At 37.2% G+C, this 16671-nt stretch overlaps 1 protein-coding gene across 10 annotated transcripts in view; it reads left to right on the top strand.

The window, feature by feature from the left end:
• PRRC2C (proline rich coiled-coil 2C) overlaps positions 1-16671 on the top strand; it is a 98709-nt gene that overhangs the window by 60955 nt on the left and 21083 nt on the right. For 8 of the 10 annotated variants that reach the window (XM_082834642.1, XM_082834643.1, XM_082834640.1 and 5 more), the window contains exons 17-23: positions 432-640; positions 4737-4891; positions 5948-6761; positions 7181-7266; positions 12342-12530; positions 12670-12921; positions 14118-14210. In XM_082834642.1, the coding sequence (XP_082690768.1) occupies positions 432-640; positions 4737-4891; positions 5948-6761; positions 7181-7266; positions 12342-12530; positions 12670-12921; positions 14118-14210 (1798 nt within the window). The remainder of the gene's footprint in view (positions 1-431; positions 641-4736; positions 4892-5947; positions 6762-7180; positions 7267-12341; positions 12531-12669; positions 12922-14117; positions 14211-16671) is intronic. The other 2 variants (XM_082834639.1, XM_082834644.1) reach the window with 2 other exon arrangements.

Genomic DNA, 16671 nt, shown 5'->3' with positions numbered 1-16671 from the left:
ATACTTGTAGTGTAAGCATAGAATTCTTTAAAAAGACATTTTCATATGCTGCCCTCTTGTGGAGAAGATCCACTAGTGAATACTTTGGACTAGGTTGGATCACAGAAATTTTCTGCTATAAACAATGTTGATAGCTCATTTATCACATGATAGACACAGTAAGAATAGACACGATAAGAACCTTCAGAGGATAATTAGAATTCTAGAATTTAATTGCTGGAAAGAATCCTAAGGAGCTTGTCTTATCTCCTTTACTGGGAAGCTCCATCTTAGTGAAGTTGTACCCAACCAAAGTCACTAAAGCTTGTTGGTTTTAGAGTTAGGGTCTTCTATCCCACTGTTATTTCTTCTTAGAAACTGCCACTAAGAGCATTTTTCTTTTGTTCGGATATGTAGAGGTAGTAATAAAATCTCAAATTATTATTTTGTAGGCCATTTGATGACCAGTCGGCAGGCACAGCTGGTGCTGATCCTGTCAATGGCAGCTCTGCACACCACCAGGAAGGAGCCCCTAATGGTACAGGACAAAAGAACTCCAAAGATTCTACTGGGAAAAAAAGAGAAGAGCCCAAACCAGGCCCTAAAAAACCCAAAGAGAAAGTGGATGCACTATCACAGTTTGATCTCAACAACTATGCAAGTGCGTCTCAGGTCCCTTTTATATATCTATCTGTTTATCTATTTGTTACATTTAAATAGATACTGTAAATAAAGAAGTCATCAAAAAAGAAAGAATTGGACTTCAAGGTAGAGATAGAGACTGGTTATGAATCACCGATATAGCTTTAACTGAAATAACACCAGCTTTTAGCATAGGCTTGAGTGCTTGATAAAATTCTTGTTAAAGATAATCCACAGAGTTTCACTGTTCTTCTTTAAAAAAAAAAAAGGAAATTAACCACGCTACCTTGCTAAACAGGTGTGGGGAAGCACAGAAAACCAAATGTGAAGGTGCTTAGTTATATCTGTACATATTCTGTGTCTGAAAGGAAAGAAATATTAACCTCAGTGAGTTATGACCTTGATAAAATTGGCATCTAAGATACGATAAATAGAGAATAAATAATAGGATGGGAGGTAGTGTTGCTATGGATAAATGCTTTCAGAAAGCCACAGAGTGATAGGATATCAAATATGAAGGATAACACAGCAAGAAGGAGATATTTGATGAAGAAGTTAACAAGGAATCTCTATGAGTAGACACTTATATTGATACATGTAAAAATGTGCTATTTGCCATTCATTCAGATGAGACTTAAGCTGGAAATACTGAATAAGATTGAGAGATTTACTAAGTTAAGACCAGATAGTAGTAATGGGAAACTTGGGTTAGGTACTTTTGTTATATCAGTATTAGAGATGTAGATGAGAGTTTTCTTTCATCTAGTTAATACTTATTTATACATACTAAATTTGATTTGGGCCCAGGACTTTGGCATTATTATTTCTAGACCAGCGGTTCTCAAAGCGTGGTCCTCAGACCATCAACATCACCTGGAAATTTGTGAGAAATACAGAATCTTGGGCCCTACCCCAGACCTGCTGTATTAGAAACTCTTGGAGTGTGAAGCAATCTGTGTTTTAACAAGTTCTCCAGGTGATTCCAATGCACGCAAACTTTTGAGAGCTAATTCTAGACTATCATTTTAGGATTCACGTGGGAGAGAAATAAACTTATCTTAATTGCGCGTTTTAAGAATTTTTAGAACTGTGGTTCTTAACAGGGATGGTTCTGCATTTGGCAATCTCTGGAGATATTTTTGGTGTCAAAACTGGTGGCCGGATGCTGCTGACATCTTAGTGGGTATAGGCCAGGAATGCTGCTAAACATCCTACCCTGCACAGGACAGCTAGTGCAAAATGTTAATACTGCTAAAGTTGGAAAGTTCTGATTTAGAGAGAGCAATTAAAGTAAATCCATAGGAAGCTTGGATGCTAATCTTATTGTGGTCCATGAGAAGAGATTAACATCCATCTAAACACTACATTTGGAAAATGACAAGTGAAGATTACAGAAGTCCACAGAACATGGCAGACTTCTCAAATATTTGTTTACTAGTTTCTCTTTTTCCAAACAACTTCTGGAGTAGAAATTTTGCAAAGTATTATATTATTGGATTAACACAATATAAAAAGGTAAGAAGTCAATTATTTCTGAATTGATAATGGAAATTGAGCTATTAGTTTTAACTTGTTGAAGTTAATTTTAAGAGTCATCTTTAGGTTCTTTTCCTAAAAATGTTCTGTAATTTCCTAAAAATGGTCTTCCTAATAATGTCCCATTAGCCCAAAACGTTGCAAAGCACCAGGCAAGAACAGGGTGTTGAGAACAAAGTATTGTTCACATGTCCGTAAATGCTTCATGTAATTGAGTGAACTATTCAAAAGATTTCTAACGGAGCCCTTAGGCAAGAAAATTAAAATAATGAGTGATGGGGCTTCCCTGGTGGCACAGTGGTTGGGAGTCCGCCTGCCGATGCAGGGGACACGGATTCGTGCCCCGGTCCGGGAGGATCCCACATGCCGCGGAGCGGCTAGGCCCGTGAGCCATGGCTGCTGAGCCTGCACGTCTGGAGCCTGTGCCCCGCAGCGGGAGAGGCCACAAGTGAGAGGCCCGCGTACCGCAAAAAAAAATAATAATAATGAATGATGACATGACTATGAAGATGAGCTTTAAACACACACACTTTTTAGTTTAAGTGAAAAACTGAGATGAATTTAGAATTATGAAGAGGTCTCTTCACAAGTCTGAAATACTGGAGTGCATGACATCCTTAGAAATGTTGGACTAAAACCTTGCATTGAGATGAGCATATGCTCCATTTTACACAGTTAATTTCTTTTTTTTTCTTTTGACATCTTTATTGGAGTATAATTGCTTTACAGTGTTGTGTTATACACAGTTAATTTCTTAAAGGATTTAGAACACAAGTAGAAGCGTCATAGATAAATCAGAATCAATTGGCTTTTTCCTTTGAAATTAAACTTTTATTAGAAAAACAGTAACAGTAATAGGTTTATAAAGAGTGAAAGCCAGTCTTAGTATTTATTTTTTGTTTCCCTGTCAGTGTTTCTATAAATGCAAATTTTTAGCTATTTAAAAGGAACTGTTTGCCAGTAGATTCTCTATGATCCACTCCATGGTCATATTCTCTTGCCAGGCCCCGCAAGTTATCACCATTCTGAATTGTATATGTATCATTCCCAAGCGAGTATCTATTTTTATTATGTGTTTCCCGATCAGAACATATTATATATTTATATTTGCAAAATTAAAATAATTTATTTGAATTGCCTCACCCTTTTCTTATATTTATTGTGCAAACATTATGCCTACAACCCAAAATCACATCACCTGGACTATTTTTATTTTTCTTCTAAGTATTAGTTAATGGATCTAGATTTCTTATACTCACTGGAATATAGAATTTTTTTTTTTTTTTTTTTTTTTTTTTTGCGGTACGGGGGCCTCTCACCGTTTTGGCTTCTCCCGTCGCAGAGCACAGGCTCCGGACGCGCAGGCTCAGCGGCCATGGCTCACGGGCCTAGCCGCTCCGCGGCATGTGGGATCCTCCCAGACCGGGGCACGAACCCGCGTCCCCTGCATCGGCAGGCGGACTCTCAACCACTGCACCACCAGGGAAGCCCTAGAATAATTTAACAAGATAGCCAGAATAATTGTTAGAGAATGAGTTGAAAGTATATCTTGAATTATTCTTCCACTGGGTTATTATGATGTATGTACATCTATGCCACTTTACATTCACATGGAACTTTAACATGTATTTCATGGTTTTTAACAGCTCCACATTATAGACAATAGTCTACATAAACTAGAGGCATTAAGAATCATAAGACCAGCTTAGTTGTTCAACACCGCGTTGTTAGCACATCAGCCTCTCAGAGCTTATTACATCCTTTGAAAAGGGGAAACAATAGTAATACCCACCTCTTAGAATGGTTAGATGCAAATGAGATAAAGTACTATGTAGATCTTTAATAGCACAGCACACATCTTGAGGCTGGGAGAGGTAGAGTTTAAGTGATTTGACTACGATAAGACAATTTTGATTTTTCTTTCTTTCTTTTTTTTTTTTAATAAATTTATTTATTTTTGGTTGTGTTGGGTCTTCGTTGCTGCATGCGGGCTTTCTCTAGTTACGGAGAGCGGGGGCTACTCTTTGTTGGGTGCGTGGGCTTCCCATTGCGGTGGTTTCTCTTGTTGCGGAGCACGGGCTCTAGGCGCCCGGGCTTCAGTAGCTATGGCTCACAGGCTCTAGAGCGCAGGCTCAGTAGTTGTGGAGCACAGGTTTTGTTGCTCCACGGCATGTGGGATCTTCCCGAACCAGGTCTCGAACCTGTGTCCCCTGCATTGGCAGGCGGATTCTTAACCACTGTGCCACCAGGGAAGCCCTTGATTTTTCTTTTAAAAAACAAGGCATTACCACTATATTGCTTAAGAAAAAAGGATGTATAATATATCATTCAAAGTAGATAGTCTCAGGACTTTTATTTTTAACCTGTTTATGAAATTTTTTCATATATCTATGAAATCTTTTCAAATTTTGCTGCTAAATGGCCATTTTATGGTGTGGGAAATGACTTATATACTATGAGTTATGAGAACTAGATCTTTGCCATATCTTTTATTTTTTAATCACTACTGGACTAAACATTTCTATTTATCTTTTCAGTTGCAAAAAAATATCATTTTAAATCTTTTTGTATATCTGTAGGTGTTGTTATAATTGATGACCATCCTGAAGTAACAGTAGTTGAAGACCCCCAGTCAAATTTGAATGATGATGGTTTTACTGAAGTTGTATCCAAAAAACAACAGAAACGTTTACAGGATGAAGAACGCCGAAAGAAGGAAGAACAAATCATTCAGGTATAGCGTTTCAATTTGTTACTAGTTATTTAGATTGTTGCCCAAAATATACTAGGAAATGGTCAAGGTTTCTATCCACCTCTAAGGTCAGGGCTGCAGTTATTATTCAAGTTCTGAGAATGACCTGATTTTTCACAACTTTAAACTTTTTAACCAGAATGAGGTAAATTTTAAGTAGAATGTAATCACTAGCTCACCATTTGCCTTAGAGAAGACCATCTTTACTTTATTTCAAAATATATCTTATTTGCCCCATCATACTTCATTGCAGAGTTAGGGTTAATTTTAAATCATCTTGGAAACTTAATGAATACAGCTGCCATGATCTCTAATAACTTGCAGATTCTTGACCTATACAAGTTTCTGTTGTAATCTAAATTAGTTCTTTGAAATACATAGTATGAATCACGATACATTATTTCCTTTAGATCAACCCAACACCCATTTTACTAAATGCTGACAGAGGATAAAAATAAATAGAGCACATAGGTCATAGTGATAAAGAGCCCTAACAGGTGAGAGGCTTAAAAGCAGGAAACACTGTAAAAATCCTATGTGGTTGGTAATATTGAGTTTAATTGAATATAATTCTTGGGACTAGATATTTTCAGAAGTCATTTATTTGTTATTATTGTTTAGGAAGATACATTGGTGCGTATTTTATATAGCATAATACCTAGCAACACTCCCAGGATTAATTTTTCTGTGGCAAACATGAGTTGAGTGAAGTCAGTAATTTTTTGTCAGGTGGGGTCAGATTTTGCTGCCAAATGAATTTAGTGCGAATTTCCTTAATTTCTTTAACTTCAGAATAGTGGAAAAGAGATTGTGGACCTGTATGTCAAGAATATATAATACATACTTGTCTTTTTTCCCCTATAGCATCTTGTAATTTAAAATCTCATTGGCAACCTTGATGTTTTTATTCTATCAAGTAGCTATTTTGTAAAGTAAAGGAGCTAAATTAGCAGTAGATAGCTTTGTTGGAATGTCTGTGTATGAACTATTACTTTCAGCTGTGTTACTGACACAAATGATTCCTGCAAATTTTTTAAGGTCTGGAATAAAAAGAATGCAAATGAAAAAGGAAGAAGTCAGACTTCTAAGCTCCCGCCAAGATTTGCCAAAAAACAGGCTACGGGAACCCAGCAAGCACAGCTTCCAGCTTTGGCTCTAGCCTCAGCTCCAGGTCCAGGTTCAGCCTCAGCTCCAGGTTCAGCCACAACCTCAGCTCCAGTTCCAGCCTCAACCCCAGCTCCAGTTTTAGCATCACCCTCGGCTCCAGTTCCAGCCCCATCTGCAGTCCCAGTCTTTACGTCCACCTCAGCTCCACTCCCAACCTTAGCCTCAGCCTCAGCTCCAGTTCCAGCCTCCACCTCAACTACAGCCACAGCCTCTTCTCCAGCTCCAGCTCCAACCCCAATCCTTGCCTCTGCTTCCACCCCAGCCTCTGTCCCCATCCTTGCCTCAGTCTCAATTCCTATCCTTGCTTCAGCTCTATCACCAGCTTCAGCTCCACCTCCAGCCACCTCAGCCCCAGCTGCCGCCACCGCAGTCCCGACTGTCCCTGCCTCAATCCCAGCCCCAACCCCTGCCCTAGTCCAAGTCTCAGTCCCAGCCCCTACTGCCCCAGCCCAGACTCAGGGACAGACTCACAAACCAGTCCAGAGTCCACTACAGACTACAACACAGTCTTCAAAACAGCCACCTCCTTCAATTAGACTACCTTCAGCTCAGACACCTAATGGCACAGATTATGTAGCCACAGGAAAACCCATCCAGACCCCACAGTCACATGGCACTCTTACAACTGAATTATGGGATAACAAGGTGGCCCCACCAGCTGTGTTGAATGACATCTCTAAGAAATGTAAGTGTGCAACAGGAAGTGAGGGGTGGGATATGGCATGGGAATTGGGGGTTTGTTTTCAATTTTATTTATATACTCAGTATGTTTTTTCCTAGGCATTTCTTTTTTGTCAGTAGGAAGCAGTAACAGTAATCTTTTCTTAGCTTCCTTTCTTAACACCTTTGTTTCTAAGACAAGTGTGTTATATTTTTAACAGCCATATTTTATGGACACAACTTTGTGTTGATAAAACAATGGTACAATGTTTTGGAGGAGATTATATTTATTTTGGTATGCAAGAATCTCTTTAAGTATTATATACCATGTGAAAAGTCATTGTTTTATTATCTAGCTACCATTAAAAGAAAGGGTTAACTGGATTAAAGATTATTAGCCTCTAAATTTTAATGGTCATATTTCCTGTGGCTTCTCCTTCTCAGTAGGTCCCATTAGTCCACCGCAGCCACCTTCAGTCAGTGCATGGAATAAGCCCCTAACATCATTTGGATCAGCTACTTCATCAGAGGTAGGAACAGACTTAATAATGGCTTTTGTGGGGTTAGTGTGGCAGAGTTTCCTTAAAACAGTTTTTCAAACTTTGGCATGCATCAGAATCACCTGGAGAGCTTATTAAAGTAGATTGCTAGGACCCATGCCCAGAGTTTCTGATTCATTAGTTCTGGGCTAAGGCCTGAGTACATTTCTTATAAGTTCCCAAGTGATGTTAATGCTACTGAATCTCAACAGTTATAAGCTGCTTCTCACCTTTAGACATATTAAGGTTAACATTTTAAAAGTTCTAGCTTTGTGACACAGAGAGTATAAGTGCAATTACTATTTTCTGGACTGTTCTATGTTTTTAATGATATGCACGTTTGAATAATCAGTATAATTACCTAGAAGCAGAGTTTCTGGGAGGTTGTTCTAACGTAATTTCTCAAACAGGCAGTATTGGTAATTGACTATTTAGGCCAGCAATTCTTCATTCATTGAACAAATATTTATTGAGCACTTGTGATGGTATCAGGCACTGTCCTAACCTGTGGCCTTAGAAAAAGTGGGTGGTGGTGTGAAAACAGAATAAAAACCCTGTGCTCATGGGGCTTCCATTGTAGTTGGGGAGAACCAACAATAAATAACACATGGAATGTTAAATGGTGATCAGTGCTGAGGAGAAAAGCAAAAGCAAGGAAGGTGTATAAGGAATTTCCCAGGCGGTGTGGAGACAGCTTAAAATAGGGTGGCCAGAAAAGGCTACTTAGGTGACACTTGAATTAAAGACTTGAAGGAGGTAAGAGAGCATGCTATTCACTTGTCTGAGGAAAAGTGAATTCCTGGTTCAGAGAATAGTAAATACAAAACCCTAACACAGGAGCATGCCTGGTGTGTTTGAAGAGGTCCATATGGCTGGATTGAAGTAAGGGATGAAAAGAGAACAGATGAGGTTGGAAAGATAATAGGTGGAGGATCCGGTAGGGACTTCGGGCATGGTAGGAAGACAGTAGATAGTTTTGAGAAAAAGAGTGACAGCATCTGACTTTTTAAAAGACTATTCTAAGTAGTCTGTTAAGAACAGTCTGTGGGAGCAAAGAATAGATGGTAAGATGCTGTTGCAATAATCAAATGATGATAGCTTAAACCAGGGAAGTGACATTAAAAGTGATCAGAAATGGTTGGTTTCTGGGTATTTGAAGATAGAGCTCATAAATTTACTGATGAATTAAATGTGATATGTGAGAAAAGGGAGTCAGTTATCTCCAAAGCTTTTGACTTGAGCAACAAAAGGGATAGAGTTCCCATCAGTTGAGATTGGGAAGCTGTAAAATGAATCATCATTGGGGAAGAAGATCAGGGAATTCAGTTTTGAACTTGTTAGATTTAAGATGTTTATTACACATCTAAGTGGAAATGTCAAGTAGGTAGTTGAATATAAGAATTTGTAGGGCTTCCGTGGTGGCACAGTGGTTGGGAGTCCGCCTGCCGATGCGGGGGACACTGGTTTGTGCCCCGGTCTGGGAGGATCCCACATGCCACGGAGCGGCTAGGCCCGTGGGCCATGGCCCCTGGGCCTGCGTGTCCAGAGCCTGTGCTCTGCGGCGGGAGAGGCCACAGCAGTGAGAGGCCCGCGTACCACAGAAAAAAAAAAAAGAATTTGTAGTTCAGAGAAGATAGTCTAGTTTGACTACCTAAATTTGTAAGTCATTAGATGGTGCTTAAGTGATGACGTTGGTTGAGGTCACAAAGGGAGAATGAGTTATAAAAGTAGTTAGAAAAAGAGAAGAGAAACAAAAACCGAGTCCCAACTCAGGGAGTTGCGGGAGATGGAGAAGCTAAGTGATGAGAAAAGTGTCCTGGAATCCAAATGAAAGATGAGTTTAAAGAGGGATAAATCAAGTGTGTCAAATGCTGCTGGAAAGTCAAGTAAGACAGACCCTGAGAATTGACAGTTGGCATTAACAATGTGGAGGTCACTGGTGACTTTGACAAAAAAAATGTTGGTGGAGCACTTGGTGCAAAAGCCTGGTTAGTGTGAATTTAAGAGAAAATGGGAGAAAAGATGAGTACAGTCGTCCCTCAGTATCGCAGCGGGATTGGTTCTAAGATCCCCCACGGATACCAGAGTCCAATGATGCTCAAGTCTCTTGTATAAAATGGCACGGTATTTGCATATATTTATCTCTAGATTACTTGTAATACCTAATACGATGTAAACGCTATGTAAATAGTTGCCGGTGTGCAGCAAATTCAAGTTTCACTTTTTGGAACTTTCTTGGGTGTTTTTTTGGTTTTTTTAATCCAGGGGCGGTGGAGCCCATGGATGCTGAGGCAAGGCTGACTGTGTAGAGAACCTAGAGTAGTTTTGCCATAAAAGGGGAGCAGAGAAATGTCAAGGAAGATACAGTTAAGAGATTTTGTTTTTCTTCTTTTTTCCTTTCAGGGAAGTCTTCCTGTTGTTCCCTACCCCCAGTTCAGCTTTCTAACTTAGGTCTGGAGTAGGCCTCATCATCTGTTTTGATTTTTTTAAGTTCTACAGAGAACTCTTTGTAAAAATAGAATTAAGAATCACTGGATTCTGTATCTGAGATGCCCAGTTTAATCGTTTTTCCTCTGCCTATTTGTTTTGACATTATGATTAATTAGAACATTTCTTGTATAGAAAGTTGATTTTTCATTACTAATGAGAAGGATGGAGTAGAAAGTTTCTTTTCTTTGTTTTGGATGAGTGTACTGGTTTAATAATTTTATTAAAATGTTTGGTCCAGGTTTTTAAGTTGACATTAAAGTACAGGGACCATAATCTCTCAGCTGCAAGATTTTTGTTGTAGACATTCCACTACAAGTTGATAATACTAGAAGGATGCTTACATTCTTCTTCAGCCTCTTGGAGCACCAGGATATTTTGTTGGTATCTCATTTTTCTCATGCATATTTTTCTTCATCCTCTTTATGTTCTTTATATTTTCTGGATAGAATGATTTTATCATCTCTCCTTGTCTTATCTATATTTTATAGACATTTTTTGTTTCAAAGAATATAATATTGTCTAACGTTCTCTAAGTCCCATTAACTATTTTAACTAGTCCCATTAACTATATTCCTATTCATTTAACTATTTATAAGTTCTTAATTGTTTTGTACATAAAATCAAGAGCTTTCAGTTATTAAGTACTGCACCATTCTCTCTTCTAAGATTAATTGTACATTTATATTGAACTGACTAGAAAATTTCAACATTGACTAAAACAGAGATGTTTATTCTAAGTTATATCAGTACTGTTTGTAGTTGAAAGTGAATGTTCAGATATTAAAAATAGATCTGAATGACATGCCTTATTCCTACTGTTGACATTGTTATACTGATAAATATAACAATAACCTTACACAGTAATTGACACACTTAATTCAGGGGTACCAAAAATGATATGAAATAGTGATTTGATTATAAGACCAAGACCTGAAGTTTAACTTTGTCCCTAGTTTTGTCTTTTTGTTTGTTCTTCCATGAAAAGGTTAAGTACAGTTTTTGTGGTTTCAGTTAACTGCAGTCAACCACAGCCTGAAAATATTAAATGGAAAATTCCAGGAAAAAACAGTTCATAAGTTTTAAATTGTGCACACCCTTCTGAATAATAGCGTCATGAAATCCAGTGTTCCCACCCACCCATTAGTCATTTAGTAGCCATCTTGGTTATCAAGTTGGTCGTTTTGGTGTGTTTGTGTTCACATAACCCTTACGTAACTTAATAGTGGCCCCAAAGCGCAAAAATAGTGTGACTGGCAATTTGGCTGTTCTCTTACTGTGCTTAATTTGTAAATTAAACTTTATCATCAGTGTGTTTGTATAGGGAAAAAAACACAGTATGTGCACTGTTGAGTACTATCTGTGGTTTTGAATGCCCACTGGGGGACATTGTTATAAACATCCTCAGGCTTACAAAACCCCATGTCATCTAACCTTCTGCTTGTCCATCTTCTGCCACTGTTCCTAATACCTGCTGTGTTCCAGCCTCACTAGGTTTTTTTTTTGTTTTTTTTTTTAATTCCTGACCTTTACACTAGATGTTTGCTCTGTCAGAAACACCTTCCACTAATCCTATAGTTTAGATTCAGTTTCAGTATGACCTCCTAGGGCCTTTTTCTAAGTGGTTTAACCATATTTTAATTTTTGCATATCCCTTGTCTAACTTTTTAGTTGTTTATTTTCTTCATCCATTATAATGCAAGTTAGATTGGTAGTGTCTGCCTGGATCAGCGCCTAGCACAAAGAAGGTATTCCATAAAGTAGCAGTTTAATTGATGAATGAATTTCTGATGTGTGTGCACGCCATTACCAATCACGAAGTACTTTCATGTATATTAATTCATTTTATTTTCAAAGCAGAAGTGGGTGACACTGGAATTCCTATCTTTTTTCTGCTCCGTTAATTCATTCCTTTATCTCTTGCTGGTGGTGCCTTTCTGTATTTGTTTTACATTTGTTTTAAATGATGTTTTACATTTGTTTTAACTTGAGGCTGTGATTTGCCCTTCAACCCAGGGCACTTAAAGCCAGGACTTTAAAACTTAAGTCTTGTCCTAGTTTTTATTTTATCCGTTGTTTTCTAATACAAATCAGTAGGGTTAAGGGAGTGTTCTCCTAAAACATAAACCAAGGTCAGTTAATCTCAGCTGGATGTAGATTGCTTCAGACCTTCTATTGTACTTTTAAAATGTGTGCTATTACATAAATCATTCAGTCAAATTTGAATTCTGCTTTGAAGCAAGTATTTTTTTTAAAGTTTTTATCATTATAAAACCAGAGGGTTTTTTTTTTAATATCTTTATTGGAGTATAATTGCTTTACAATGGTGTGTTAGTTTCTGCTGTATAACAAAGTGAATCAGCTATACATAAACATATATCTCCATACCTTCTCCCGCTTGCTTCTCCCTCCCACCCTCCCTATCCCACCCCTCTAGATGGTAACAAAGCACAGAGCTGATCTCCCTGTGCTATGTGGCTGCTTCCCACTACTAGCTAGCTGTTTTACATTTGGTAGTGTATATATGTCCATGCCACTCTCTCACATCTGAAGCAAGTTTTTAAATGTTCTCTTACTAGGGAACAAAGAATAGTCAAGAAAGTGGAGTTGAAATTGGAATTGACACAATTCAGTTTGGTGCTCCAGCTTCAAACGGGGGTGAAAATGAAATTGTTCCTGTGCTTTCGGAAAAAACTACTGACAAAATATCTGAACCTAAAGAACAACGGCAGAAGCAGCCACGGGCAGGCCCTATCAAAGCCCAGAAGGTAAATATAGTTCATGTTCCAGATATAATTGTATGAAAGCCATTAACACTTAAGGAGAATAAATAAGTTTCAAAATTGGATTAGTTTTCAATGAATGTCTTTGATCATGATGTGTTTTTGTCATAAACATTGAATTTAGCTTCCAGATTTGAGTCCAGTAGAAAACAAAGAACATAAACCTGGTCCTATTGGAAAGGAACGTTCATTAAAAAATAGAAAAGTAAAAGATGCCCAACAGGTGGAGCCGGAAGGACAAGAGAAATCAAGCCCTGCTACAGTCAGAAGTACAGATCCTGTGGCAACAAAGGAAACCAAAGCAGTTTCAGAAATGTCTACTGAAATAGGAACAATGATCTCAGTATCGTCCCCAGAATATGGCACTAACGTGAAGGTAAGCAATGTGCAATGATTACCAGTTCAGTTGATGCAAATCACGTCTAAAATGAATGGGGAAAGCAACAACAAAATACTTTTTTTTTTTCTTGAGGCATATAATTCTATAGCTTATAAGGGTTATTATTTCTTACAGAGAAGATTTTATTTCATGGTGTGCATATGTGATCTAAAGAAATTCCTTACAGTAAATTATTTTTCTATGGCAACTTAATTCTGGGCTATTGAGTAGTTCAAAGTGAAAAAATATTTACCGAAGATTAGAATGCTTTTCAGCGTGTTTATAGACTTTGAAAGAATTGCTCTATATTACTTTTTATTTTGTCAATGGAGTTACAGTGGACCCCTCCTTATCTTGCACACTAGTGAGATTCTGAAGTCAGGAAAGATAAACTAAAAGATAAACTTTTAGTAACTCCAGTATAGCCAGTTTTCTTTCAGGGTTGGAACAGATCATGTTTCATTGGTTGAGCACCAGAGGAATGGTTGACTTGCATTTAGGAACTACATTGAATGAAAGATGCATATCTTTAGAAATAGTCATTAAGGCAAGATACACTGAGTGACTTTATGGGGACTGACACTTGTGGGAGTAGCAAATTTATATCTGCCATTTGGTGTTCACTCCGGAACATGTATTCATGGAGAAGAAAGGTAGATGGAATCTTTCATATTACTTGAATATTTTTCTCTTTTTAATTGCCATACAACTCAGTGCATAGAAGTGAAAAGCTTGTGTGATCTAACTCTGCCATGTTTAAAGAAGAGATTCATGATGATAAACAAGGAGTTTATCCTAAAACCTAATTAATTGTGACAACTAAGATCTTGACATTCGTTTATCCATGTTTTATTTTGAAGAAAATAAAAAATCAATAGTTGAAAGTAAGCTATAGATTGAGTATAAGAACCACACAGAGTTCTTTTAGAAATCCATAGAAATAACTATTTGACACTGTTGACAACCTCCTAGTACTATACAGTATATTTTTTAAATGTATAGGACCCCAGCAGTGGTTGGAATGTGGTAGGTCCATGTTTGTTTTATCCCACTTTGGTCTTTAAGATTTGAGTCTTAAGATCTGCTCTTCTCTCCTGCTTTCTTCCAAACAACTTTACAACTGTTAGGCTGTTATTAGAAAGTGACTCTTTAATTCAGTTTAAAACGTATTTTTTTCTATTACCACTCCACAGGAGTCTGTAACAGACTATACTACACCTTCTTCCTCTCTGCCTAACACTGTGGCTACTAATAATGCAAAGATGGAGGATACTTTGGTTAATAATGTAAGTAATCAACCTGAGATGTGGCAAGTTTGAATAGGAACCTGGCTATTGTTATCTAATACACACTTTATAACCAATATTTAACTCTTCTCAGGGAAAAAGTTGATAGTAAGTTTGTATTTAGGAGCACTGTAATATAATTAGGGGAAATAGTCAAAGCTGAGTTGTTGCTTTTCCCCTGAAAGTCATCAGCTTTATGTTTAATATACAGGCTTGTGATGCTGAGGCTTGGTTTCATAAGTACTAATCCTATTAACCTGGTTTGGTAAGAATTTTTGTTCTTAGCTTTCACATTCTACAGATTCAGCATTTATTTGGTTGGTAATTTTGTTCTTAAATGACACCATTTTATAATGCAGTGAAAGGTCATTCACTTAAAAAGACAATTAGATTATTACCAAAGATTTATGTGTTTCTTTTTGAATTTAAATTATACTGAACGTTAACAACTTCATTCCTCTTGTGAAGATTGAGCTATAATGTATATCTTCATATAGCCTTAAATGCTCTATTAACACATTATGGACCAGGGGATTTTTGCAGAAACTAACGCCTGTGGCCGTAATATGTCTCCGTTCAAAAATGTGTTAAAAGATGACAGTAAGTTATGTAAATTTAGCTCTAGTATCCCAAAGCAACCATGTTATAATTCAAGACTCTGTTAAAAACCAGTAAAGGCCAGTATTTGGCCTAGTTCACTAACTGACAGGTGAAAAATTGTGAGCCAAAAAAAAGTTAGGTAACCTCCCATGGAAGAAGAAGAGCATTTTAGAAGTTACGTGTATGGCTCTTGTTTTGGAGAGCAGGTATGGTGGAAATTCATCTGGTCTCTTTTTTAAATATAGCCTTCTATATTAAACAAAGGCTTCTTTTAAAAAAATAACCTTTACAGATATATTTAAAGATCTCTTAAAAAGCTTTAACTCTATTATTTTAGAATAAAAATCTCAATTATCTTTTATTACAATGTCTTTCCCATGTTTTCTGTTTTTCTCTCTAGCATCAGGTATATAGACTTTTAGGTGAGATGCATTAGGGATCATTTAATCCAACTTTTGTAGCCCAGCTGAAGGAAAAAGGAGAGAAAGGAGGAAGACACACATTTTCTCTTTGTGATAAGAGAACACTTTTGGAGCTGATTAATGTAATTTGTCCAACTTATGTTATGAAGCTTCACTTCATATGCCAAATCCTCTTCCCCTGACCTTTTGGAGAAAGGTTTATTTAACCTCTTATAGCAAGTAATAGAAAACTTGGGAAGGGCAGAAAGACATTCTGTCAATTTACTTCCTGATGTCACTACATGGATTCTCAAATATTGAATTAGTAACATTTCAGTAAGGTTTAATTATACTTGAACCATGCTGTCTTTTCTCACTTTAGAAAAATGTAGAGTATGTTACCTTTTCCAGAAAGTATATGATGCTTTCTGCCAAACAACTCTTTTCTAAAAATATAATTTATAAAATATGAATATGGAAGGGAAGATCATTATTCTCAGAACCCTTAAAACTCATTGAAAATATCCATATGAGCATTTTAATGGTTTCTGTCTAATCTGCAAGGCTAATTAACATAGTGACTTGTACACAGAGGACTACTGAAGGGAAGACGCCCAGTCTTGGGTTTAAGTAAATAGTCTATATTTGATTTTTAGCAGTGTATCCAGAGTATGTTTGAAAACAAGATCAGTTTGGGTCAGGGAGCATTATAAAAGGTGATAAGTTTGGAATGATTTCACAGTGTTGCTTATTTGTGCCAAGTTTGGTGGTGATTCTGAGCTTAACGTAGTGTTAAAAACAAACGTCCTACATGGGAAAAAATTTTAGGACCTTTTGAAATGTCCCTTTCTAATTCATTAGTCTGGGGGCTCCATTTTATGCATAGAACTTTTGTCTTCTTAAAAATTAAACTGGGGAATTCCCTGGTGGTCCAGTGGTTGGGACTCTGCACTTCCATTGTAGGGAGCACGGGTTTGATACCTGGTTGGGGAACTAGGATCCCACAAGCCGTCTGGCGTGGCCAAAAAATTAAAAATTAAAATTAAACTGAAAAAAAGCCTTATTTCCCGAGGCTTAACGCACTTTTTAAGGATCTTAGCTAATATTTATTGGTTGTAGTACCTTATATTACAATTGTTTGGAATCTTGAATGTCTTGAAGATATAAGTGCAGGTGGTGTTTTGATTATTATGGCACAGCTATTTTAAAGATTTATAAAATAATCTCCATTAGATTGTCCATAGTACCACAAAGTGATTATCTTAAACCCACCCCCAACAACTCAGTCATTGTGTTTAAACAACTGACTGAGCCATCATGTAGTAGTACAAATCAATCATATAGTAGTACATAATAAACTCTCAAGATCCAGAGACTTAGAGGAAGAAAAGAGATATGAGTAGTGAATTTCTAGTATCTTCAAGTTTCTAACAGTACTTGCCATAATCATGTCTTATTAT

The sequence above is a fragment of the Leucopleurus acutus genome (assembly GCF_964270905.1).
Source record: "Leucopleurus acutus genome assembly, chromosome: 2".
NCBI classification, from domain to species: Eukaryota; Metazoa; Chordata; class Mammalia; order Artiodactyla; family Delphinidae; genus Leucopleurus; species Leucopleurus acutus.
Note: the sequence above shows the minus strand (reverse complement) of the source record. Positions and strands in the feature narration are given on the sequence as shown.